General features: G+C 44.4%; 1 protein-coding gene across 2 annotated transcripts in view; it reads right to left on the reverse strand.

Annotated features, from left to right (window-relative positions):
- The window catches only part of LOC115933269 (tubulin polyglutamylase TTLL11-like), a 118,335-nt gene extending 94,907 nt beyond the window's left edge, over positions 1-23,428 (reverse strand). For both annotated transcript variants that reach the window (XR_008678746.2, XM_055384031.2), the window contains exon 1: positions 22,697-23,428. Coding sequence is in view for 1 of the 2 variants with exons in the window: in XM_055384031.2 (XP_055240006.1) it covers positions 22,697-23,428 (732 nt within the window). In the remaining variant the exon portion in view is untranslated. The remainder of the gene's footprint in view (positions 1-22,696) is intronic.
- Positions 23,429-26,913: the final 3,485 nt, after the last annotated feature.

A 26,913-nucleotide genomic window follows, 5' to 3' on the forward strand; every position in this document is an offset into this window, starting at 1 on the left:
CTGAGCACCTACTCTAGGCCAGGCATAGAGAATCTCACACACACACACACACGCACAACAGAACACTATCTCTGTCCTCAAACTTCTTAGGGTTTAGTGAGAGACACGGCTCTTAAGCAAATCATTATCCCCAATGAAGAGCAACATATAGAGGGAGGGACACACCAAGGGCTCTGACAAGACAGGAAGAAGTGGCTCCTTCTGCAGGGCAGGTGAGGCTTCAAGATGGATATCATAACTGAGCTGGATACTGAAAGGGGCTCCAATTCAGCCAGCAGGGAGTCAGGGTAACAAAAGTTATTCCAGGCCAAGAGCTCTGTGTGAGCAAAGGTTGGTGGCACAACTACCTCGGGCTGTTAGGCCACAGCACAACAGGGGGTGGGGGCAGTGGCAAGCCTGGCAGGGGTGAGGCTGGCTAGGGAGGGCTTGAGGTGCTTTTCCAGGACACGAGCAAAAACTGAGTGTGAGAACATCAACTCCACAGCCCTCATCCCACCTGAGATACCTTGTCCCCTTGGCCCCTGCAGACAAAGTTGTCATCCAGAGTCTCCTTTTAAATGTGACACCCCGAGGAAGAATCACAACCTGATTCATCTACCTGCTCATTACTACCCAGCAAAGGTCTTGGGATGGACTCAAAATGATCTTCCAGTAGGGCTGGACGAGTGTCTCTGAGGGGACAGAGGAATGAAGGAGACGGAAGGACAGACAAAAGGAATGTGATGAGAGGGTAGCAAAGGCCAGCGCTCCCCTCCTCAGGGCAGGAAGAACCTACCAAACTTCATCTGGCTATGTGTGCAGCATCGTGCCAGGGTGTGGAGGCACACAGAGGGGTTCCTACCTTCAGGCGGTGTACGGTGTACACGGGCACAGGCTGCTGACCTCCCTGCCATTCAGCCTTGGCACGAAAAGCAATCACTGCTTGTCTTATGGAGAGGACAGGCTCCACAGGAGGGCAGCATGGTATCATGGAAGGAGCAGGCACCGTGTGATCAGAGACCAAGGGCTGAGAGGATAGTTCTACCTCTAACTGGCCGGTGTCTCAGGCACTCCATTTCCTCACCTACAAAACTGACAGCACAGTCTCTGCTTGTCAGTGTTGCTGGAACTTTTTAAGCAAGAAAACTAATGTGAAAGCATCTATCCAGTGCCTGGCTTAGAGTGGACCCCATGGCTTGTTCCCTTCCCCTTAGGAGAGGGCGTGCATGTGAATAGTCTCTTTAGGATTTTACTTCCACACGGTCTGAATTTGATTTAACTCTGCGTTTTCCTCCTCGGTGAGGTTGAAATATGTCATTGGTTACTTAATGGCCCTTCAAGCAATGAGGCCTTTATTAAATAGCAGCATGATACCCAGGCAATGAGAATGCGAGCCGCACACAAATCTCTCCCCGCTGCTTTGGTGAAGACAGCTTTCGGCTGCCCCCTGGGTCTCCGTCTCTCTCTGCCTGGAAGGAGATGCAAGAAAGGGGGCACCACTGCCTGGAGGGGACATGTGAGATGGCCCTCTGTGGCTGGAAACCTGGAGATGCCTCTTTGGGCCGCTTCCTCAGCAGAAAGGAGGAGGGTGGTCCCTAGAGAGGAGAGACACCAGCAAGCCTCGCCCTCCCCAGCACTGCTGCCACCCCCCAGCCCAGCCCCTAGGTGCAGCACGGGATGAAGGAGAAGGTGCTTGACCTGCCACCCACAAAGATTGTGTGACCAGGGACATGTCCTCTGGTCAGGCCTGATCAGGTACCTGGCCTGAAAAGTGGAACTAATGCTATTCCCCTACTCACTCAGAGGGTTGCGGGAGACTCAGTAAAGTGACAGCAGTGATTCTGCTGCCATTCTGCAATAAAGGACTTTTGAATCCTACCTTGCTGTCTCTGCAGATTGACTCCATCATAAAGCATCACTTCAGTGCTTACTGGACACCAGCTACTCGCCAGATGTTAGAGACTGAGGAGGAAGCAATGCTCTCTGCCCTCAAGGAGGGTGTCCCCACTTCCAGCTCACCACTGCAACCCCTAAATACACTCCACACCATAGCCCGATGGGTCTTTCTAATATACAAATCAGATTTTTCACACACACACACACACACACACACACACGCACACACACACACACACACCCCTGTTTAAAACCTTCCAGTGTAGGCCTGCATGATGGTATGCACCTATAATCCCAGCTACTCAGAAAGCTGAAGCAGGAGGATCACTTGAGCCCAAGAGTTCGAGGCCAGCCTGGGCAATATAGCAAAACCCAGCCTCTAAAAGTTTAAAATAGATACCTTCCAATGGCTCCCTAGAGGTCTCTGCTTGCAGCTTAGTTCTGTATGACTTGGCTCCTGCATACCTCTCTGATCCCTTCCCTTCACTCTCCTCCCATATCCTGTGATCCAGCCGGAGTAAAATGTTAGCAGTCAGCCAGGCGCGGTGGCTCACACCTGTAATCCTAGCACTTTAGGAGGCTGAGGTGGGTGGATCACTTGAGGTCAGGAGTTCGAGACCAGCCTGGTCAACATGGTGAAACCTCGTCTCTACTAAAAATACAAAAATTAGCAGGGTGTGATGGCACACACCTGTAATCCCAGCTACTCGGGAGGCTGAGGCAGGCGAATTGCTTGAACCCGGGAAGTGGAGGTTTCAGTGAGCTGAGATCGTGCCACTGCACTCCAGCCTGGACAACAGAGCAAGACTCTGTCTCAAAAAAATAAAAGTTTGCAGTCTCCTAAACACCCAGTGTTCTCGCTTGCCACCATGCCACAATCCATGCTGAGCCCCTGCCCCCTGCTCCCTTGCTCACCCCTCATCCTCCAGATCCAGCTCAGAGGTGCATCCTAGAGGAGAACCCCTCTGACCCTTAACCTAAGCCAGCCGTCCCTCCCCTCCTCCTTCCCTGTAACATCGCGCTTCCTACACCGGATAGTAATAAGCAGAGAGGGAGCTCTCTGGGGAAGGGACACGCAGGGTGTCATTTCTTTGTTTGCCCAGCACTTGGCAGGGTCCATGGCACAAAGTAAGGGCTTAGAAAATGTTTGAGGAATGAATGAGAAAATTACTTCAGCCAATATTTATCAAAATCTGATTATATCATCTATCAGGCACTGTGCAGTATGAGGATCCAATAATAACAATAATGAACAAGACAGATGTGGCCCTTGCACTTGTTGAATTTAAAACCTGGTGGGTGGCCAGGGGTGGTGGCTCACACCTATAATACCAGCACTTTGGGAAGCTGAGATAGGCGGATCACTTGAGATCAGGAATTTGAGACCACCCTGGGCAACATGGTGAAACCCCATCTCTACTAAAATATGAAAAATTAGCCAGGCATGGTGGCATGCACCTGTAATCCCAGTTACTCGGGAGGCTGAGGCACAAGAATCGCTTGAACCTGGGAGCCAGTGGTTGCAGTGAGCCAAGATTGCACCACTGCACTCCAGCCTGGGCAACAAAGTGAGACTCCATCTCAGAAAATGAAATAAAATAAAATAAAATCTTGTGGGAAAGAAAGAAAATCAAACAAGCAATCACCACAATAAAGTTGATTCATGCTATGATGGGGTCTGAAGGAGCACAAAGCAGGAGCATCAACCCAAGGTGGGGAAGGAAGGAGCCGGGAAGGCTTCTTAAAGAAAGTGAGAATTAAGCTGAGACCTGAAGACAGGGGAAGCTGTAGGCAGGCAGAAAGAAGATCAGACAGTCTATCTAAAGATAGAAACACCTCACCAATCTGGAACACAGCTATCTCATGTATCCAGAAAGTAGCCAGAACCAGGAAAGAAGGCTTAAAGGCTACTTACAGCCAAAATATGTTAAAAAGGCCATGGACCTTACTTGCCCAGAAGCCTCTCATTCACACAAGCCTTTCTCTACCTCCAGGCTGACCTCATCTTGCCTTCCTCTGTCACCCACCATATTTGTACATACTTCCAATAGGGCTCTTAGCAGCCCACAGTGGACTCATCAGCTACGTCTGCTTCCCCCAGCACAGAGCATCCAAGGCCACCATGTGTGGCTTTTTAAGTCATGTACAAGAGTGCCATGATGCTGGCTGGGTGCAGTGGCTTACACCTGTAATCCCAGCACTTTGGGAGGCTGAGGCAGGTGGATCATTTGAGGTCAGGAGTTTGAGACTAGCTTGGCCAGCATGGTGAGACCCCATCTTTACCAAATATACAAAAAATTAGCCAGGTGTGGTGGTGTGCACCTATAATATCAGCAAGTTGGGAAGCTGAGGCAGGAGAATTGCTTGAACCTGGGAGGCGGAGGTTGCAGTGAGCCGAGATCGTGCCACTGCACTCCAGCCTGGGCAACAGAGCAAGGCTCCGTCTCAATTTAAAAAAAAAAAAAAAAAAAGAGTGCCATGATGCTGTTCACAGGTAAACATCTTTAACACTTTAACATATGGAATATTTTTATAATTATAAGCTGTATAACAAATGGATTATTCATGATAACAAATGTAAGTTATTGTATAACACATATTGTCATCATGAAGGTACTTGTTGATTTAAACTGGGAATTGAGAAATATTTTGGTTTTGTAAACTAACATCAGATGATTTTATATTTGGGTGGTTTTTTTATTTACAACAAGAATTTTCTGGCAATGGCAGTCATGTCTTATTTTAATAAGCCAGTATGTATTGTTCCCCTTTGACAAATTCAATAATCAAGAGACCATGTGCTGGGCATGGTGGCTCACACCTACAATCCCAGCACTTTGGGAGGCTGCGGCAGGAGGATTACTTGAGACCAGGAGTTTGAGCAACCTGGGCAATACAATAAGACTTTCGTCTCTACAAAAAAAAAAAAAAAAAAAAATAGCTGAGTGGGTTGGCATGCGCCTAGTCCCAGCTACTTGGAAGGCTGAGGTAGGAGGATGGTTTGAGCCCAAGAATTTGATATTGTGCCACTGCCCTCCAGCCTGGGCAAGACAGCAAGACACCCTGGTCTCTTAAAAAAAAAAAAAAAAAGACCTTGTTGATGTAACCATATCTAAAATAGTCTGTGTTTCTAAATAGGGATCTGCTTTGACATTTGATAGATGATTGATGAGTCCCTTTAAATTTTTTTAAAAATCCCTCATTGGTATCAGATTCACATTCATATTGTAATTCAATAATCTGCTGTTTGCTTACTGTGGCAGAATATTTTTGAATTTCAAGTTCAAATCAACAATGCTACATAAATATTAATAACCAACATTTATTTATCATTAATAATCCATTGTTGTAACAAATTTGCTATTGATATGTAAGTACTATATTGACGAATTTAATATTCTTTCCTTGAGGAATGGTGCCTTTTTCTAATTCACACAAAAGAACACGATGGGCGAGTAGGGATCACAGGGATGGTGTCTGATAGTGATGACCCGTGCCTTGCACAAGCCTTGGGCCACAGCAGACATTCAACACATATTTGTTGAATGAATAATAAAGAACTTCCAGGCCTCAAAAGTTAAAAATCACATATATATGCTTTATTTTACCATACCTTCTAGAAATACTTCTGCACAGTTAATGGAAAAGTGTTGCATACATTCTTAGAATAACAGTTCTTAGTGACCAGCTAAAGCTTATTAAACTGTCACACAGCAGGAACTACTTGCCTCTCCCTTCATTCTCTAAACACAGAGCATTTTTCCAAAAAGAACGCCTTAGGAGGAAGAATTTTTCATAGCTGTAATATATCATTAGAGGAACATCTTTGCAACCTGCCTAGAGAGTCATAAAGTTTAGTAATTTCTAAGAAAATGCCATAAAAATCCAGTAAGATGGTAAGGTTTTGTGTAAGTAATCTCAAGCAGAGTCTGAGACTCCTTAAGTAAGGAACAAGTGCACAGGCTAAAGAAAGCTATGTTATCATGGAAAGTAAACCCTTCCAAAACCTAAGGCTTTTGGGCTTACAAACAGCTGGCTCTCTATTTCTGGACTGGGCTTCGCAATGCCAGAGACAGGCATGAGTTCACTGCCTGGAATCCCTTCATGTAATTTCCCTTTAAGGAAAATAGTCATTTAGAAGGTAGAAAAAAATCAGCTCTAGAACCATTATTGATTCCACAGTTCAATTCAATCAGCATCTGTGAATGCCTTCTCTGTGCCAGGCACTGGAAGGACTCAGAGATGAAAAACATCTTTGTGATGATACTCACCCTGAGGCTGGGTATCTTACAGTCTATGGGAAGAGACAGATCATCTTAATCAATAATCTTCCCCATCCACCACCATTCTGTCTGTCCCAGGGCCAACACCTCTCTCCTGAGGTTTATAATCGCATCCTAACTTGCCTCTCTGCCTCCACTCTTCAAGCCGTCTGTAAGCCATCCTCCATAAGGCAACCAGAGCGATCTTTTTAAAAGTGTAGTTATCTTGCTCCCTGTACATGTTGGCAGTGGTCTGGCCTCTGCATGTGGTCTGGCCCCCGAGTGTCTGCTGGCAAGGCAAGAATTAGACTGGAAATTCCCATACCAAGCCAGGCCTTCTGAAATGCCACATCCTCAGTGGGTGAAACTGGAAGCAAACCTTCTGTGTTTTGGCCTTGCCTCAGGAAAGGGGAAATAAAAGGAATAAGTCTCTGCTCAGAATGTCTAACCATGATACCTTCCTATCCAAGTATGGAGTCAGAATTCATCCTACACCTATAACCAAAAGAAAAGTCTAACACCAAAAAATGTAGTTTTAAGTGTTCTGGGTAGTAAAGCCCCCTGAGGCATCTGTATAAAAGGAAGATTCTAACTTGAAACCTAAGCCTCAAAGAATGATCAGCAAGTAAAGTTCCAAGGAACATAAGATCACCATCAAAAAAAAAAAAAGGCCTAACATCTAAATCAGAATTCCAAAAAGACAGAAGAGAAAGAGTGGATGAGAGACAGTATTTCCATAATTGATAAGATACCAAACCTCAGAGACAAGAATCCCAACAAATCCCAAGAAGAATAAATCAGAAGAAATCCTCACCTAGAAATGTCTTACTGACAGCGAAGACATCTAAGACAAAGGGATTTTAAAAACAGCTAGAAGGAAAGACATTTTACTAGCAGAAGAAAAAGTTAGACTGACAACTGACTTCTCAACAGCAAAATGGAAATGAAAAAACAGTGGCATATCTTCAAAGTGCTGAGACCCTATAGCTATCAACTTAGAGCAGTATGTACAGCAACACTATTTTTCAAGAACGAGGAGAAAATGAAGGTAATTTTGGACAAATAAAAACTGAGTTTATTAAAACATACTTCCAAGAGAAAGGAAATCACCCCAGAAGGTAGGTCTGAGTTGTAAAATAGAACAGCAAACAAAGAAAATGGCAAATGTGGGTAACTCAAAAGGACACAGACTATATAAAATACCAATAACGCCTAATTTGTGAAGTTCAAAAAAGAATAAGATAGGACTAAAATATTGGACAACAAATGCATATATGTCAGAAGTGATGTGGCCAAAATGAAAAAGCATACTAAAGATCCTTGCGTTGTTAAAAAGAGAATAAAGACAGTAACCTTAGGCTTTGTGAAATTATACACACATATTAAATTTTCTAGAGTAATCAATAGAAGAATAAAAATAGAATATGTAACTTCCAGACTAGTGCAGGGAGAAAATGAACAAGAAAAAAAATCAACTAAAAAAGATATGAAATCACAATCACAGAAGAAATTTTTAACATAACTCTTAATAGATCAGACAAAAATCAGGGCCATAAAATTTATATAACACAATTCACAAGTTAATCTAACACACATATGTAAAATATTGGACAAAAATCAGGGCTACAAAACTTATATAATGCAATTCATAAGTTAATCTAACATACATATGTAAAATATTGCTTTCAATAACTAGAGAATGCATGTTGTTTTCAAGCATACATGGAACATTTACAAAAACTGACCATGTATTAGGCCATAAAGCAAAAACCTGCAAAAAAAAAAAAAAAAAAAAAAAGACGGGAGGAAGGAAAGAAAAAACATCCTCTAACCACAATGAAATTAAGTTAGAAATTAATAACAAAAAGATAAGTAGAAATAACCTTATTTGCTTAGAAATGTTCTTGAAACACAAATCTAAATAACCTATGGGTCAAGGAAGAAATCTTCATGAAAATGTAAAATACATAGAACTACAAGGTGATTTTTTAAATACTGCATAATAAAACTCATAGGTGTAGCTAAAGCAGTAGTTAGAGGCAAATTTGTAGTCTTGAGTGCTTTTATTAGCAAAGCAGCCAACTTAATATTGGAAAAAGAATAACAAAATAAACCTCAAAAAGTAGAAGAGAAGAAGTAATAAAGAGCAGCAAGCCATGAAATAGAAAAAAAGATACAATGGAGATGATCAATTAAGTCAAAAGTTGCTTCTTTGAAAAAACTAATCAAATTGAGATACATATAAAATACTCTAAATGACCCAAGGAAGGGGACTTAGCCTAGCCTGGGGCATGTGTGTGGGAGTCAGGGAAGATATATGGAAAACATGAGGTAAAACTTAATTCTTGAAGGATACGTAAAAAGGTAGCCAAACAAAGGGAGGGAGCATTCAGAGGAGGAAAAACATGAACAAAGGTCAAGAGGAATAGCACAGCATGAAGGCTCAAGCAAACCACATGCAGTGTGGTGTCAGTAGTGCATAAAGTTCAAGGAATATGGGAAATAAGCCTAGAGAAGGTTAGGGCCAAGTGTTAATTTTTTTAAATATTCAACTGAGTCTTCATTATGTACCTGGCACTTTACATGATTATAGCTTTTTATGCTGGCAATAAATAACTCCATGAAATATGGTTGTATTATGCCCATTTTACAGAAAAAGAAACTGAGTTTCAGAGCAAAAGATGCCAAAAGTTACACATTGAGTTGTTTCAAACCCCTATCTGTGTAGGTCTAGAGCTCATGCTTACACCCACCAAGACATAATGCATCTTGGGTTGTGAAAAGCGTCATATGGAGCCTTCATAAGGAGTCTGAACTTTGTTCTTCAGGAAAATATTCAAAATTTCCCTGAAAAAAACAAAGGTCATTCTTATGAAGAAAGTTTAGAGTACTGTTACAGCTTCCATCAGGTTGCATACTACCTTATGGTGGACATTTGGATTGTTTCCACTTTCTGGCTATTGTGAATAATGCTACTATGAACATTAGTGTACAAGTTGTTTTGTGCACATATGTTTTCGTTTCTCTTGGGTTTCTCTTGGGTATATATCAGGAGAGAACTGCTAGGATGTTTAACATTTGAGGAACTGCCAAATTGTTTTTCAAAATGGCTGCACCATTTTACAGCCCCACCAAGAGTGTATGAGGGTTCCAATTTCTCCACATCCCTGCCAACATGTACTATCTGTCTTATTTATTATAGATAACCCAATAGGTATGAAGTGGTATTTCACTGTGGTTTTGATTTTCATTTCCCTAATAGCTAATGATGGCATATGACATTTTAATGCAGCTCTTAATGTACCCCCCCCCCTTTTTTTTAACTCCAGAAATATTTTGACAAAACCTAAGAAATCACCTATCAAAACTGGCTGGGTGCAGTGGCTTACGCCTGTAATCCCAACACTTTGGGAGGCTGAGGCTGGTGGAGCATGAGGTCAAGAGATCGAGACCATTCTGGCTGGCACGGTGAAACCCCGTCTCTACTAAAAATACAAAAAATTAGCTGGGCATGGTGGCGGGCGCCTGTGGTCCCAGCTACTCAGGAGGCTGAGGCAGGAGAATGGTGTGAACCCAGGAGGTGGAGGTTGCTGTGAGCTGAGATCGCACCACTGCACTCCAGCCTGGGCGACAGAGCAAGACTCTGTCTCCAAAAAAAAAAAGAAATCACCTATCAAAACTTTTGGCAATAAAACTGCCAAAGTATGTGAAATGCTTAAGCCCTACCTCTGGGTAGAAGATCAGGGATGACATAAGGAGTTAGAACTAATGAGAAGGTCAAGGATGAGCCAGGCACAGTGGCTCACACCTAGAATCCCAGCACTTTGGGAGGCCGAGGTGGATCACTTGAGGCTAGGCGTTCATGACTAGCCTGGGCAACATAGTGAGACACCACCTCTTTTTATTTTAAAAAGAAAAAAAGAAGGTCAAGGATAAAGAGAAAGCCAAGCATGTCTACTGAATACATTATTTGAATGTTAAAAAGAGTGAGTTTACATTGTGATACGGCTGTTTCAAATTAGGCATAATGGCCACACCAAAATAGCCATATCAAAATGCCCCACTTTGAACTATGCACTGATGATTAGAATTAAGCATTTGGTGAAGACAGGGCCCATAGGTTGGAGAAGATTCATTTGTTTCACTCTCTTCTCCAGTATTTGTCATTATATTCTTCAAAAGTAAGTATTTATAGGAACCCTCAGAGCTGAGCATAAATTGCTAAAACTATTTTGGAAAGCAATTTGGCCATATATTCCAAAAGCCTTAAAATGTATATTCCGTGTGGTCTAATTATTTCATTTTTGGAAAGTTAGCTTAAGAAAGTAATATGAAATATGCTGGGTGCAGTGACGCACACCTGTAATCCTAGCAATCTGGGAGGCTCAAGCCAGAGGATCGTTGAGGCCAAGAGTTCAAGACCAGCCTGGGCAACATATGGAGACCCCATCTCTACAAAAAAAAATATATATATACAAACATTAGCTGGCATGGGGGCGCACGCCTTTAGTCCTAGCTAGTTTGGAGGCTGGGGTGGGAGGATCACTTGAGTCCAGGAGTTCAAGGGTGCCGTGAGCTATGTTCATGCTGCTGCACTCCAGCCTGGGTGACAGAGTGAAACCTTGTCTCTAAAGACAAAAAAAAGAAAAAGAAAAGAACATGAAATATAGGAAGGAAGCACATTCCTGAATAATTTTTAATAGAGGGTTCAATCTAAACATTTAATACCAGGAAAATAAATAATGAAATACAACCCACTGAATGAAATATTTTGCAGCAATTACAATGACATTAACAAAAAGTTGTATAGCAAGGAAAAATGTTTAAATTATAATGTGGGCATTAATGTTAATGATACAATAAAATTGTATCAGATTTGTAAAACAAAAAAATATATATGCCCAGAAGAAATACTGGAAAGAAATGCTTGAACGTGAAAGCAGTCATTCCATCTCAATGGTAGGACTATAAATGTTTTAAAAATATTTTTTCCAAATTTTTAAGCAATGTACAAGGATTATTTATATAAGTGAGAAATGTGCTTTTTAAATAAAACCAACATCCAGGCTCAAAGCCCAGTCCTGCACTGAAGGACTTATGTAAACACTAACTCTGATGTTCTTATTTCTAAAAGGGCCAGGAACTCACACTCTCTTCAGAGGAGCAATACAGTCCACCAGAAAAAGACCTGGCCTACAAGCCAGGAGAGCCAGCCTCTAGATCTAAGCTGTGTGTCTCTTAACACCTCTGAAGAGTGGAAGAGTTGAAAGAGAACAAACACTGATTGCGTACTGACTTTGCCATACATGTTACATATATGATTAACATGGAATAACCCCCTAAGTACCATGATGCCCCATGTGACAGAACTAATACCTGGTGGGGATTCAAACCCAAATCTATAGATGCAGGGACATCTGTACAACAGAAATAATGAAATCTACCATACTTACTGCACAAAGTCAAAGTCATGTTAGATAAATCTATGTGAAAGTTTCATATAAAATATCCAGTTCCATGGATATGGAAAACTCTAAGCCTCTCCACACAATCTCTTAATTCACTAGGTATTTCATAGCACCTGAAGGCAGAATTATGTGTTTCTTCTGCCTTCATGAGCTAACAAGTCAAAAGTAATTAAGGACTGTTTTTAGCGAATGAGAAGAAGAAATTTTTTAATTGTAATGTGGATCATGCAAGGCAAATGAATATTTGGTAGACATTTAAATAACCAACAGGGGGAAATATTTACAATGCATATGAGATAAAAAGTAACCATAATATTTACAAACCAATAAGAAAAAACATAAACAAAACAACCCAAAAGATAAAATGAACAAAAAATAGATTCAGTCATTTCACAGATGAAGCAAGACAAATGACAAATTAACTTATGCAAAAAGTTTAACCTTGTTGACAATCAGAGAAATGTAAATTAAAAGAACACATTTGTACCTGTCAGTCTGGCAAAGATACACAAGATGAATAGTATATAGTATTGGAGCAGATATGCAAAAACAGGCAGTCTCAAACCCTGCTGAGGGCAATTTGATAGTAACAATCAAAATATAAAGCACATATGCCCTTTCATCCAACAATTCCTAGGAATTTATTCTACAGAAGTATTTGCACAAATACACACTTAAAATGTCTGAAAAGGCCAGGTGCAGTGGCTCACGCCTGTAATCCCAAAACTTTGGGAGGCCAAGAGGGGGCAGATCACTTGAGGTCAGGAGTTCAAGACCAGCTTAGCCAACATGGTGAAACCCCATCTCTACTGAAAATACAAAACTTAGCTAGACATAGTGGCACACACCTGTAATCCCAGCTACTCTGGAAGCTGAGGCACGAGAATTGCTTGAACCTGGGAGGTGGAGGATGCAGTGAGCCAACATAGTGCCACTGCACTCCAGCCTGGGTGACAGAGTGAGACTCTGTCTCAAAAAAAAAAAAAAGAGTCTGAAGGGTGATGTTAATTGCACCACTCTTTGTAATAGCAAAGAAAACACGTAGAAACAACAACTGTCAATAAATTGTGGTATATAAAATGGACTATTAGGTTGTTAAAATGAAATGAATCTATATATACTAACAGAGAAAGATGTATATGAGGTACTGCTAAAACAGCAGTTGCCAAACACTATCTATATGGTATAACTGCAGCATTTTAAAAAATGAAATAGCTGCTGGGTACAGTGGCTCACATCTGTAATCTCAGCACCTTGGGAGGCCGACGCAGGAGAATCACTTGAGCCCAGGAGACTAGCTTGGGCAACATAGCACAATGCTGTCTCTACAAAAAAATATAAAAAGTTAGCTGGGCATGGTGTGCACCTGTAGTCCCAGCTCCTGGGGGGCGAGGGTTGCTGAGGTGGGAGGATGGTTTGAGCCCAGGAGGTGGAGGTTGCAGTGAGCCGAGATTGCGCCACTACACTCCAGCCTGGGTGACAGAGCAAGACCCTCTCTAGAAAGAAAAAATAAAATATGTGTATATTTATATTTATATACAGCATATATTTGTATCTCTACATATGATATCATGGTGGTAATTAGCACAGTTTACCAAATAGCCTGATTCTCCTCTTTACACCCTCACGGTGGGATTGCGCATCCCCCATCCCTCTGAGGTTAGCCATGGCCCTGTAACTTGCTTCAGCGAATCAAATGTGAGCCCAAGTGATGCATCACTTCTGGGTAGACGTTTTAAAAACCAGTGCAAATTCACCACCACATGCTCTTTCCCTCCCTCAGTGACTCATGAAAGCAGGTGTCACAATGGGAGACCACGATCTCAATAACCAAGATGATGAGAGACCCCTGCTCCCCAACCCCACCAGCCCCCATTGAACCCATAGCATGGGCAAGAAATAGACTTTGGTTGTATTAAGCCACTGCTATTTTGTGGTTCTTACCATAGCACAACTTAGCCATCCTGATATGTACAAGAATAAGAAAAAAATCTGGGCCAGTCACAGTGGCTCACACCTGTAATTCCAGCACTTTGAGAGGACAAGGAATGCAGATCACAAGGTCAGTAGTTCAAGACCAGCCTGGGTGACATGGTGAAACCCTGTCTCTACTAAAAATACAAAAATTAGCCAGGTGTGGTGGCATGCACCTATAATCCCAGCTACTTGGGAGGCTGAGGCAGGAGAATTGCTTGAACCCGGGAGGCAGAGGTTGCAGTGAGCCAAGATTGCATCACTGCACTCCAGCCTGGCTGACAGAGCAAGACTCTATCTCGAAAAAAAAGAAAGAAGTCTGTAAAGATACATATCAAATTGGGATTCTGGTGTCACCTCTCAGAAGTGGAATTAGAGGGGAGGATGGAAAGGGAGGGGGATGGGGTAGGTGGTTTGTTCCAGTTTTTATTTTATATGCTTGGGAACAGTATAAATTTTTATAAGCATATATTATTTCCGGAATTGGAACGAAGTTATTTATACATAATCTAAGATGTCCAAAAAATTGTCCACTGTTTTTTAAAATTCCAATAACCCACAGTTCTGACACAATGAGAAATAGAATCTCCCTATGAGTATAAAGAACAAAATAGGAAAACTGGCCTTCATCAGAGTTCTAGGCAGATGTACTGAGGAACTTATTTGAAAAGCAAAACCGTACCCAGGGAAGACTACATAGGAGATAAACTGCCCATTCTTCCAGCTTCATTAAGGGTGCGAAGGTTTTATTCAGATGACAGAGAAGCATATGCGAGAGGGAAGGAAGCCGCCAGAAATGCCTGCAAGGACTTATAAAGCATTTATAAAAACTACTAGATAATGGTTCAGAAACACCCAGGGGAACAAACACGCATGCAAACGGCAGCGGCAGCAGCTGGCAAGGCACGATTTGATACCAGGAGGAAGGAGAGATGCAAGTCCTCCTGGAATAGAGAAACCTAATCGTTCTCTCCAGCAAAACAATAACCTCTGTGGAGGAATCTCAGGGACGTGACTCGGCTTCAGAGGAACAACCACAAGGAAAGGAGGGGTTCAAACCTAATTAGAGGATGGCAAGCTGATCTGCCTGTTCACACCATCCATTTTTCTGTTACAAAATTTAATTAAGATGTCATAGAGATTCACCAGAGGGAAAGTCAAACCAACATGTATTCTTACTTTAAAGTGCCAGGCACTTTTAAGATTTTCTGGCTTCATCCTCACAACAACTAGCTAGTATTTTATACTCAGTCTTAGAGATGAGGTAAAGCAACTTGTCCAGGGGCACGGAGCCACTGCGTGACCCAGAAAATTTGTATCTTTTCCACACAGCTGGTGGGTACTTTCATGTAGAAGAACATCTGTTTTCCCTGTGAAACCCAAAGTCAAGATACTGATGTCACTTAAACGGCTAAAATGAGTTTCCCGTGGTGATGTACATAATTAACATACCAAAGTATGAGACAGGCCAGGCGCGGTGGCTCACGCCTGTAATCCCACCACTTTGGGAGGCTGAGGCGGGCAGATCATCTGAGGTCAGGAGTTCGAGACCAGCCTAGCCAACATGGTGAAACCCCATATCTACCAAAAATACAAAAATTAGCTGGGCATGGTGGTAGGCGCCTGTAGTCCCAGCTACTCAGGAGGCTGAGGCAGGAGAATCGCTTGAACCCAGGAGGCAGAGGTTGCAGTGAGCTGAGATCGCACCGCTGCACTCCAACCTGGGCAACAGAGCGAGACTCCATTTCAAACAAACAAAAAAACAAAGTATGACATAGGCACCAGGTCCAGAATGGAGACTTTAAAACATTCAATTAGACTCAGGAAACTTTAGAAGTATAATAGATTTAAAAAGAAAAAAACATGAAATCAGTGTTATTTTTTAACATCTTAAACCTAGACTACATCAAGTTGACATTCACCCAAAATGCAACTGTCCCTTACGCTGCAGCCATCTGTGAGTGGCTGTGTCATCTGCTGTATCCCCAAGATCCCAAATACAGCCTGGCACAAAGTAGATCTCAAAATATCTATTAGATAAGTCAAATTAGCTGGTCACACCTGCTCTGACTAACCAATAACATACATATATGGACTACATTTTATATTAAATTCTCCCCCTGTTTAAGAAAAAATAGATCAAATAACCAAGCCTGCAATTACATGATAGAAAGAAAACAATCAACACTGAATACCTACAGTGTGCCAAGCATTGGATTAAGTCAATTTACATACATTCCCTCATTTACTCTCACAAAAATTCTGTGAGATAGATAGCACTAGCCCATTGCTACAGCTGAAGAAACTGAGTCTCAGAGAGGTTCTGTATTTAGTACAGAGTTTAGTCACACAAGCAATCAGAGGCAAGGATTTTAACCCACATCTGTCTGATTTCAAAGCCCATGCCAACTACAAAATACAACACTTCCCCTTGAGAGAAGGCACTTAAACAGTGGTCAATTACTTTTACAATATGTTCAAGAACAGATTTAAATAAAAAATAAAATGCATGATTAAATTTTTCCCTTAAACTTCTGCTGATACAAAACCAGAATCCAAAACACTACCAAAATTGTGGCACAATACACTGTATGTTTTATAACACAGAAAACAGCCTAACCATTACAACACCTGCTTAAAAACACAGACACGAGTTTAATTTATAGGAGTTATAGAGCTTGAATGTGAGCCCCTTGAATTTATTGTCTTTTAAAGGATTGTTTAAGGAGTTGGTGTGGATTCATGAAGCTATTACACGGATTGTATCGTTCAAATAACAGTGGTAGTGAATTGTGATTTTTATGTTATGACAAGTTTAACTTGCAAAGGAAAAATTCCAATAGATTAGACATTAAAATAATGTATCTGTGGAAGGAGAACATTTGATGGAGTAGGGCATATAGTGTTTTAAATATGGTGCTTTTTTTTAAAATGGGCAGTAAGTTGCAATGGCGATCATTGAAAATAGAAAGGGAGGAAAGATTAGACTACCCAATATTTCACTTTATACTCTACCTTCTTCCAGAAGGAATCCGAGACAGAAAGATTCAAATAGCAGGCTCACATTCCACAGATGAGGAAGGCAACCCAGCTAGTCAAATGGCACAGGAATTGCATCTCCCCTGTGGGCAGCAGCAAGACAAGATTTGGAAGGCGCAGGAACCAAATGCTCCCTCTGCCAGGCAGGATATATTTCAGTGTGCTTTATTTTAAGTCCTATTTGCATTATTGCTCTCCTGATTCTGACCAACTCCAAGGTGACTTGAATTATGGGTCAAATGAGGAATGGGAAGGTTAAGAAGTAGAGAATCATAAAACACTTAAAAGTGGGTTTTGGAACAAAAAAAAGGCTACCGTTTGAACCCTGACTTTCTCACTTACTTGCTGTGCCCACCTCAGTTTCTTCTGCTGTTACTTGAGAATAGTAATGATGATAGTGATGATAATAGAATAACTCCTTGCACAATGGTTTTTGCAAAGGATTAGCAAAGAAGAAGGTATATGATTGAAAACTGGCTACAAGCCCAGGCCCTGGATGGCTCTGCCACTGGTTATCTGTGTGGCCATGGGCTGGCCCTGTACCAGCCCCTCTCTAAGCCTCAGTTCCCTCATCTGTAAGTTGAAGATGACAGTGCAGTCTATTTTAGAGGGTTGTTGCAAGGATTAAATAAATAATGCATAGTAAATACTCAATACAATTTTTTTTTTTTGAGACAGAGTCTCACTCTGTTATCCCAGCTGAAGTGCAGTGGTGCGATCTCAGCTCACTGCAACCTCCGCCTCCCGGGTTCAAGCAATTCTCGTGCCTCAGCCTCTCAATACAATTTTTCACAAGCATAAAACAGTACAATGCCTTGCACATAACCCCTATTTAATAAACAGTAACTAATATTATACAAGTTGTAAGTAGGACAATATAATAAGTGTATACTTGTTCTAAAGAAAGGCTGGATAAATTTCAGGGAACAATGCATGATTTGGAGTCTCTGAAACAAAGACTTTATACTGTAATAGATCTCGGGACAGGGGCTTATTCAAACTATCATCAACAAATGTCCCGCTATGAAATCTCTCAGAGCCCTCATTCACATTAGCTGGTGGCCATGGCACCACTGTGCACATAAACACAACCTACATCTCCAAAGAGGGCAGCTCACAACAAAAGTGGCGTCTACTCTCTATGGTGTCTTTCCTCTAAGGTGTTTTTTAATGAGGGTAGCAAAATGACAGAAGAATCCACAGGAGATGGGGAGTCTTCACAGGACGGGAAGAAGACCATACAAATCCATAAACATTGAGCATCTGCGGTGAACCAGAAACCATGCCTTCTTTCATGTTGCAACTTCAGTGGTGACTCTGTAAACATGATTTTGCTATTTGAGAGTAACTCCAGTCTTGTCTACAAGTTTACAGAGCTAACATCTGTGATCCTTCCCTTTCAGAAACAAATTTAACATTGTGGACACAGTTAAATTAGACCCGGCCAGAACGGGTATGACTGCAAACTGAATCATCTGAGGGCTGGCATGGTTCACTTGGGACTGAAGGAGAGTGGGCAAGGGAGGCCGGGTCTATATAAGGCAAGCGATCTGTGATTAAATTCAGTCAGAAGCGCAAGCTTCTTGGCATGGCCTTCACCATGCTCTGTGATCTGGCTTCTTCATCGCTCTCCACTCCCCTATATGCTCCCTCAGCTGCCATCATCCCATCCTGCATGTAAAACCTGGTCCATACTGCCTGCCTTGTTGTTCCTACTCTGTATGGAACATCCTTGACTCACTCAACTCCCAGACCAAACTGTAACTGTCTGTTTGCATGTATTCCTCCTTCTACACCAGGAGCTCCTGGAGGGCAAGGAGTGTATCCTGTTCACATCTACATCTGCGACCTCCAGCCCAGTGTTTACCAATAGAGAGCACACAACTGAAGCCTGGTTTCAAATGGAATGCATATTTCAAATGCTAGCTCTGTCCCTTACTAGCTATGTGGCCTCAGGTAAGTTAACCTCTGTGTACTTCCATGTTCTCATCTGCAGAATGGACACAATAAGGCACTTACTTTACTGAGTTGTTGGGAGAATCAAATAATTGTATATACGTAGAGCACTTAAAACAGCACCTGGAACAGAGTAAGAGCTATATAAAGATTTATTATCATGTTGTTGTTGTTGTTAAACATATGTGGAATAAGGAAAAGTGAAAAAGGAGCCAGGGGTGGTGGCTCACGCCTGTAATCCCAGCATTTTGAGAGGCCGAGGCAGGCAGATCACTTGAGGTCAGGAGTTCAAGACAAGTCTGGCCAACATGGTGAAACCCCATCTCTATTAAAAATACAAAAACTAGCCAGGGATGGTGACACATGCCTGTAATCGCAGCTACTCAGGAGGCTGAGGCAGGAGAACTGCTTGAACCTCTGAGGCAGAGGTTGTAGTGAGAGTGCAGTGAGCCAAGAGAGCACCACTGCACTCCAGCCTGGATGACAGAACGACACCCTGTCTCAAAAAAAAAAAAAAAAGTGAAAAAGGAAGCGAGATTGTGTGCCCTGCAGCTGAGCAAACTTCTGAATTCACATGCTGGCTCAGTCCTACCCTGTTAAAGTGGACGGTGATATACAGCTCCTCACTATGCACCCATAAAAGGAGACACAGCTTTCACTCTGGTTGGTGTTCATGACCTTATTTCTTACCGGGGCTACTCATCCACTCCCACCAAAGCCAGCCACCTGAGTACTCCCCAAACCCACAGCAACACAGCATGGCCTGCAAGAGATACTGTTGCTCACACCCTTGCACCACAGCCCCCAGTAGAAGTTCTTGCTCCTAAAACAGCGCTGGGAGTTCAAGATTATCTCATCCAATATCACCTCATAACAGATGGGGAAAGGCAGGCATAAGAAGGTCATGTGTTTGCACTTTGTTAGTACCAGGGATATATGTATATGTTAGTTTTCATACAGTCAACTTTGTAGGAGGTACTAAGAATACTATAATCATAGTTTAAAGCAGGAAGGAACTTTAAAGTTTAGCTACTCTGGCACTTTTCAACCTCCACACTAGGGTGTCAAGATGTGATGTAAGCTCTGTTGCAAATATTCCATAATTCATTTGATGAATATTTATTGAGCACCTAGAATATGCTGTGCATTAGGGACATAAGTCAGATACCACCCCTGCCCTCAGGACTTCATGCACTAATGAGGAAGGGTGACAGTAATAATCAAAAGCCTAATAGTAGAGTCTTATTGTTTCAAGTGAATTGTTTTTTTAATTTTCAATACTTTTTTTAGAGATAGGGTCTTGCTCTGTCACCCAGGCTGGTGTGCAGCGGCACAATCATAGCTCACTGCATCCTTAAACTCCTGGACTCAAGTGATCCTCCCACCTCAGCCTCCCAAGTAGGTGGAATTACAGGCATGAGCCACCACACTCAGTGAATTATGTTTTAAAATATACTAGAATAAACGTCTCCACCTATATGCCAATGTGCTCTCTGAGCAGGAAAAAAAAGGCAGGGTTGGAGGTGGAAGAAGCAGTTACAGGTAGTGCCTTGGAAAAAGCCTACCCACTGGGGTCGACCAGTGCAACAGTCTCATGTAGATCAACATTACCATTATGCGGCTACCAAAGTAGAAAGACTGGAAACCGCTGAATTAGCTCTGCCCACCCCTACTTTACAGATAAGCAAACTGAGGCCTCAAGGGTTTAACTGACTTGCCCTGATAAATGGAAGAACGTCAAAATTCTGTTAATGGCTCACATAGCCTTCCTCCCCCAAACAGGTCCAAATCCCATCGCATGGCACATGATCTGATCCCTGCTCATTTCTGAAGCCCCATCTCTTACCACTCCACCTCCCAGGCTATGATCCGGCCATACTGAAAGTCCTGAAAGGGGCTCTGCTTTGCCCATACCACTCCTGCAACCAGGGATCCAAAGTCCATGCCCCTAAATAACTCCAGTTCATTTTCAGCACTCACAACTCAGCTCGGGTTTATTTCCTCCAGGAAGTCCTTCCTGGGTGCCCCTCCTCTACCTCCCGCAGCATTTCTACTTTCACACAGAAACACTCATCACATAATGTATTCATTCATTCAACAAATATTTATTGACCAACTTCTATGTGCCAAGTACCTGCGGGTACAGCAATAAACAAAACAAAGCCCCTGCCCTCATGGAGCTTACATTCTAGTGAGGGAAACAGACAATAAACAAGCAATACATAATATAATGCCTGGCGAAGTTTAGCACTATAGAAAAATAAATAAATACCAAGGGCTGGAGATTGATGGGGAAGGTATCATCTAAAGAAGTGACAAGAGTAAGCCATGCAAATAAATGAAAAGGGAGCATTTCAGGATGCAGCAGCAATGTAATGACCTGTAATGACCGCAATTATTCCTTTACTTGTGTTTTATTCCCTATTGAACTATGAAGTCCTTGGGGGCAAGGGTCACATCTTAAGTATGTTTGGTTCCCAGGGCCCAGCAAAGAACTTGGCACCTCCAAAGTGGACATTTACGGAATGAGTGAACGAACCTGGGCTGGGATGTATTAGTCCATCTGGCCCCATCTCTCCTAGCAAACAAGATCTGGCCTGCTTCATGTCTCTCTCTCCCACAGGGATAAGCTAAGTGGAGGCCCCACTTGGGCCAATCTGCCTAGCCTGACTTTATAGCTTGGTTTCATTTGCTGGATTCTCCCTTCGTTAAGACCACGGCACTGACAACTTGTCCAGTTGTGCCTTTTCTAGCCCTCATATCTCTGGCCTGGACCTGGGACCCTGCCTAGAAACCCAGATACTTTAGAACTGAGAGCCTGCCTTTGTTTTCCCCAAGTTTCCCCAGCATGAAAGTTCCCCTCTGAATCCCAAGCCCCAAGGCTGGGGGCCCAGACACTTGGAGTCAGACTTCTCCAACGGCTACCCCCTATCCACCTGGAAGTCGGTTCTGCCTGATCCTTGACGTCCCTCCAAACCAAATGCACTTTTTCCTATTGGGACATCAACCCTCTGACCACATCAGTCCTTTCTGTGGCCATCTCTCTGTATGTTCCAACTTAGTGAAACCATTACCAAGCTTCTACCATAGCCAAGGCACAGGGCTAAGAACCTGAGTCCTCTGTTACCTGCAGCAGATCCCTGTTACCACTGGCTGTGTCCACACTCAGCTATCCTTAATCAAACTCCTGACACTCCTGAAAGCACATTAAATACCCAATATGCTGCAAATAAAGTCAAATGGCTTTATCCACTCAGCCAACTGCAACAGACACCTCTAGAGTCACTGGTGCTACATCCCATCCCCTGCCAGTCTAAAATGGGCTCAGGGATGATAACTCATGTCTTCATTCACCCTTTCATTCACTGCTTACTGACACCTGCTGTAAGCCAAGCCTGGAATATAAAATACAGTGCCTACACTGATGATGATGACAGTGGTAGTGCTGGTGGTGGTGATGGTGATGATGGTGGAAGAAGAGAGAAAGGAGAAGGTGGTAACGTAAGTTACCATTTATTGCAGACTTGTGCTATAAAACACTACGCAGTGAGTCTTCTAATGCTAACAAGATGATGAGATAAGTATAATTGGCCTCACTTTACAGAGAAGGTAATAGGCCGAAGAGGTGAAGCAACTTACTCAAGGTCACACAGCTAAGTAGCAAAGTGTAGTGAGACCCTAGGCCTGTCTGCCTCCAAAAGAAAAACTGTTCCTCTGCCCAAGAGTCACACAGCAAGTGCTAAACAAATATAACTTCAATGAAGAAGTGAGAGAGCGGGTCCGGGGCCCCAGGGGCTCACAAGCTGGTGGGGGAGACAGACGTACACATATCTACAAGCAGAGGCAAATGCTGATGGCTGAGACATAAAAAGAGCTGCAGGGAGGCAGAGGAGTGAGTGGCTAACTTGACCTGGAGGGGTCTGGGGGGCCCTCTTGGAGGAAGTGATTTTGGGGGGTAGGCCTTGAAGGATGAGCAGTTTGCGGCTGACAAGCAGGCCCGAGCGTGGTGCACCGCAGGAGCTCAGCCCTCGCCCGCCGACCTGACCTGGGCCGTGCCGAGACCTCTGAGGTCGTCCTGTCCACCCCACTGTGCCCACGCGGCCGGGTCGGGCCGGGCCTCACCTCTTTCCACTTGAGCTGGCGGATGCTGATCTTCAGGGCATCCAGGGAGGTCCTGGCCTTGGAGCTGTCCACGGTGACCGGCCGCTGGGAGCCGTTCTCGCTGGAACCGTGGCCCGAGCTCCGCTTGCAGCTTCGGCCCTTGCCCCGGGGCTTCCCGTGCGGGCGGAGGCCCTCCACCGGCTTCGGCTTGGACGGGGGCAGCGTGGGCGGCGGCCGCTGAAGGACCTGGGTGTCCCCCTCCTCAGCCGCACTGGGCTGCGCCGGGGCCGGAGCCAGGGCCTTGGGCTGCTCCTCCCCTGCCTTGCACTCCGGTTCCCCGGCCATGCCCGCGTCCACGCGGACATGTTCCGCCACCGTCTCCGCTGTGGCCTCGGCCTCAGCTTTGGCCGCCGCTTTGGCCGCAGCCACCGCCTCCGCCTCCCACCGGGCCGCCAGCTCGCTCTCGGAGCTGCCCCGCCGCATGGCGCTCAGGGCCGGGGCCAGTGCCAGTGCCACCGCCGCCGCCGCCGCCGCTCCGCCGCCCCAGCCCGCCACCAAACTGCCGCCGCTGCAGCCGCTGCCACGCGTTCCCCGCCCGAGCCCGTTGCCATGATCGCTCAGGCTCGGGTTGACAGCGGCAGTCACCGTCTCGAGACGGGGTCCGGGAAGGGACAATCGCCGGCCGAGCCCCAGCGACCTCATAGGCGAGGCTGCCCACGTGACCCTGCCTGTCACAGAGGCAGAGGCGGCCATGTTGGAAGAGGGCAAAGAGCCGCCAGGACCCGCCCACCCCGCGGATGCGCTGGATCTCGAGGGCGCAGAACTCGGAGTGGCGAGGAGAAGCGGGAGGGCAGATTGAGCGCGCGTGGGGCTCGTGAGCCTGGGGACTGGGAGTAAAAACAACTACCTCAAGCAGGAGGCTCAGTCCCCGCCAACACTCGCTGGGATAACTCGATAGGACGGAGGAGGCGCCCCCCAATGGGACCCTCCTCAGTGCGATGGATGTGAGCAGCCCAGGCCCTAGGGGAGCAGAGAGTGTTCCGCTGAAGAAACCCTCTGCTGGTCCTTTGAGCGCCCCCAGATAAGAGGGGAGGCACTTTTCCCTGTTCTCAGGGAGCTCCCGATGGGATGGGGAAGTCATGGGCATGGGTAAGCCCCCTATAGAGTCCCACTCGAGTTGAGGATATTAACGATTTTTTCTTTTTCTTTTCTTTTCTTTTCTTTTTTTTTTTTAGACAGGGTCTCTCTCTGTCGCCCAGGCTGGAGTACAGTGGCGCGATCCCGGCTCACTGCAGCAGCCTCAACTTCCAGAGCTCAAGGGATCCTCCCACCCCAACCTCCCGAGTAGCTGAGACTACACGAATGCACCACCACGCCCGGCTAAGTTTTGTGTTTCTCGTAGAAACGTGGTTTCGCCATGTTGCCCAGGCTGTTCTCAAACTCCTGACCTCGGGTGATCTGCCAGCCTCGGCCTCCCAAAGTGCTAGGATTACAAGCAGAACCACCGCGTCTCTTTTGTTTTCTTTTTTGTTTTTGTTTTTGTTTTGTTGTTGTTGTTGATGTTGTTACAGAGTTTCGCTCTTGTCGCCCAGGCTGGGATGCAATGGTGTGATCTCGGCTCATTGCAGCCTCCGCCTCCCGGGTTCAAGCAATTCTCCTGCTTCAGCCTCGTGAGTAGCTGGGATTGCAGGAGCCGGCCACCATGCCCGGCTAATTTTTTGTATTTTTAGTATAGACGGGGTTTCACCATCTTGGCCAGGCTGGTCACGCCTGTAGTCCCAGGGCTAAGAACCTGGGACGCACCTGTAGTCCCAGCTACTCAGGAGGCTGAGGCAGGAGAATCACTTGAACCCAGGAGGTAGAGGCTGCAGTGAGCCGAGATCGCACCACTGCACTCTAGCCTGGGCGACAGAGCGAGACTCTGTCTAAAAAATAAAAAAAAAGGAGGTAAAGGGTTTCCTTTTCAGGATGATGAATATAGATCGTGGTGGTGGATACACAGTCTTGAATATACTAAAAACCACGAATTGTATATTTTAAACACATGAATTGTATAGTATGTGAATTATATCTCAATAACGCTGTTTAAAAAAAAAAAAACAGGCACTGGGGCACACTTGGTCCACCCACCAAAGTTTGCTGACCCCCGGTACGGAGTAGTCAGACTGCCTGGGTTGGAATCTACACTCTTCTTTACAACCCTGGGCAAGTTTTATAACTTCTCTGTCCCCTGCTTTCCTCGTCTAAAAAGTGGAGTGGGGCCGGGTGTGTGGTGGCTCACACCTATAATCCCAGCACTTTGGGAAGCCAAGGTGGGAGGTTCACTTGAGCCCCGGGGTTCAAGACCAGCCTGGGCAATGTAGGGAGGTCTCATCTTAAAAAAAATTGTTGTTAATAAAAATTAAAATTGTGGTGATAACAATAATACCTCAGAATGATGTTGTGCAAAGTTAGTGAGTTGAAATACATATGGCACCTGCACAAAAACGCTCTACAAATGCTGGTGATTACTACGGTTTCCATTTTAGAACTGAGGAAACTGAGGCTGAGACAAAGGAAGGCTTTTATTCAGCCACGCAGTGAGTAAGTGACAGATTTGAAATTCAAGCCTCAGTCTGTCCAGTGCTAAGTCTGTGTTTTTTCCATTCCACCATTGTATTATACAGTCACCTCCTGGCCATGTCCTAACTCACTGAGAGACCGTGGCCTGGCCCTACACCCTCTGGCCTTTCATTTCTCCCATGCCAAATGAAGAGTTTGGCACAGATGCCCTTTGTATTAGTCTGTTTTCACACTGCTATAAAGAACTGCCCAAAGGCCAGGCACAGCGGCTCACACCTGTAATCCCAGCACTTTGGGGGGCCGAGGCAGGTGGATCACGAGGTCAGGGGTTCAAGACCAGCCTGACCAACATGGTGAAATCCTGTCTCTACTAAAAATACAAAAATTAGCTGGGCGTGGTGGCGGGCGCCTGTAATCCCAGCTACTCAGGAGGCTGAGGCAGGAGAATTGCTTGAACCCAGGAGGCGGAGGTTGCAATGAGCCGGGATCGCACCATTGCACTCCAGCCTGATGGACAGTGAGACTCCGTCTCAAAAAAAAAAAAAAAAAAAAGAACTGCCCAAGACTGAGTAATTTATAAAGGAAAGAGTTTTAATTGACTCACAATTCAGCATGGCTGGGGACGCCTCGGGAAACTTACAATCATGGCGGAAGGCAGAGGGAAAGCAAGCACCTTCTTCACAAGGTGGCAGGAAGGAGAATGAACTCAGGAGGAACTACCAAATACTTATAAAACCATCAGATCTCGTGAGAACTCACTCACTATCATGAGAACAGCAAGGGAGAACTGCCCCCATGATTCAGTTATCTCCACTTGGTCTCTCCCTTGATACGTGGGGATTATGGGGATTACAATTCAAGATGAGATTTTCAGTGGGAACACAGCCAAACTGTATCACCCCTTAAGAGCTCTGTTATCTATACCGACATTTTACAAATCGGTAAAGAAGATGATAGGGAAATGTGGCGTCTTTGGCCAGGCTCCATGCACCAGGCATTCCTGTGCCATCACCACTAAGCCTAGGGGATGATTTCCCATCTCCCTCACTGGACTCACATGCCAGCCACTGGAAGAAGAGGAGATGCACCATACTCTATCTACAGGTAACAGAATAAAGGCCAGGTTTGTGCAGCAGTAAGCTAGAAAGAAAATAACTGACAACACGATACCATCTTAGATTCTCCAAGGACTCTGTGAAGGCAGAGAATAAACATCAAATTTCAAACAACTTTTCCTAAAAGGTCGAGAGAAATTGAAAGTAACCGCACTCTCCTAACAACAGCCTTCTCTCTTGGAGAGCTGTCAGGGTTTAAAAATATTTTACAAAGCAATCATCTGCATGCAATCAAGAGAGATGCCTCACTCAGGTCAAGAAGCAGGGGCTGTTGAAATGTGTCAGTGGAATTGTGCTAGGAAAAACCCACCACCGATAGCTCAATTCTAACCTAACTTTGGAAAGCAAGTTAAAAGTAAAAATAAAAATAAACAAAGGAAAATCAATCCAAGTGTTCCCAAGTGGCCCAATTTGAGAAGAAATCCTTTTCCTTGTTGGTTTAAGGGGTGAACCGGATGGACAAGATAAAGGTACATAATGCATGCTCCTGCACCAGTACCTGGCCTTCCAGGTGCCTCAGGCTCAACTGATGCTTCCTTCACTCCGGCCTTCTGTGCCAAG

This window comes from Gorilla gorilla, chromosome 3 (assembly GCF_029281585.2).
Source record: "Gorilla gorilla gorilla isolate KB3781 chromosome 3, NHGRI_mGorGor1-v2.1_pri, whole genome shotgun sequence".
Classification (NCBI taxonomy): domain Eukaryota; kingdom Metazoa; phylum Chordata; class Mammalia; order Primates; family Hominidae; genus Gorilla; species Gorilla gorilla.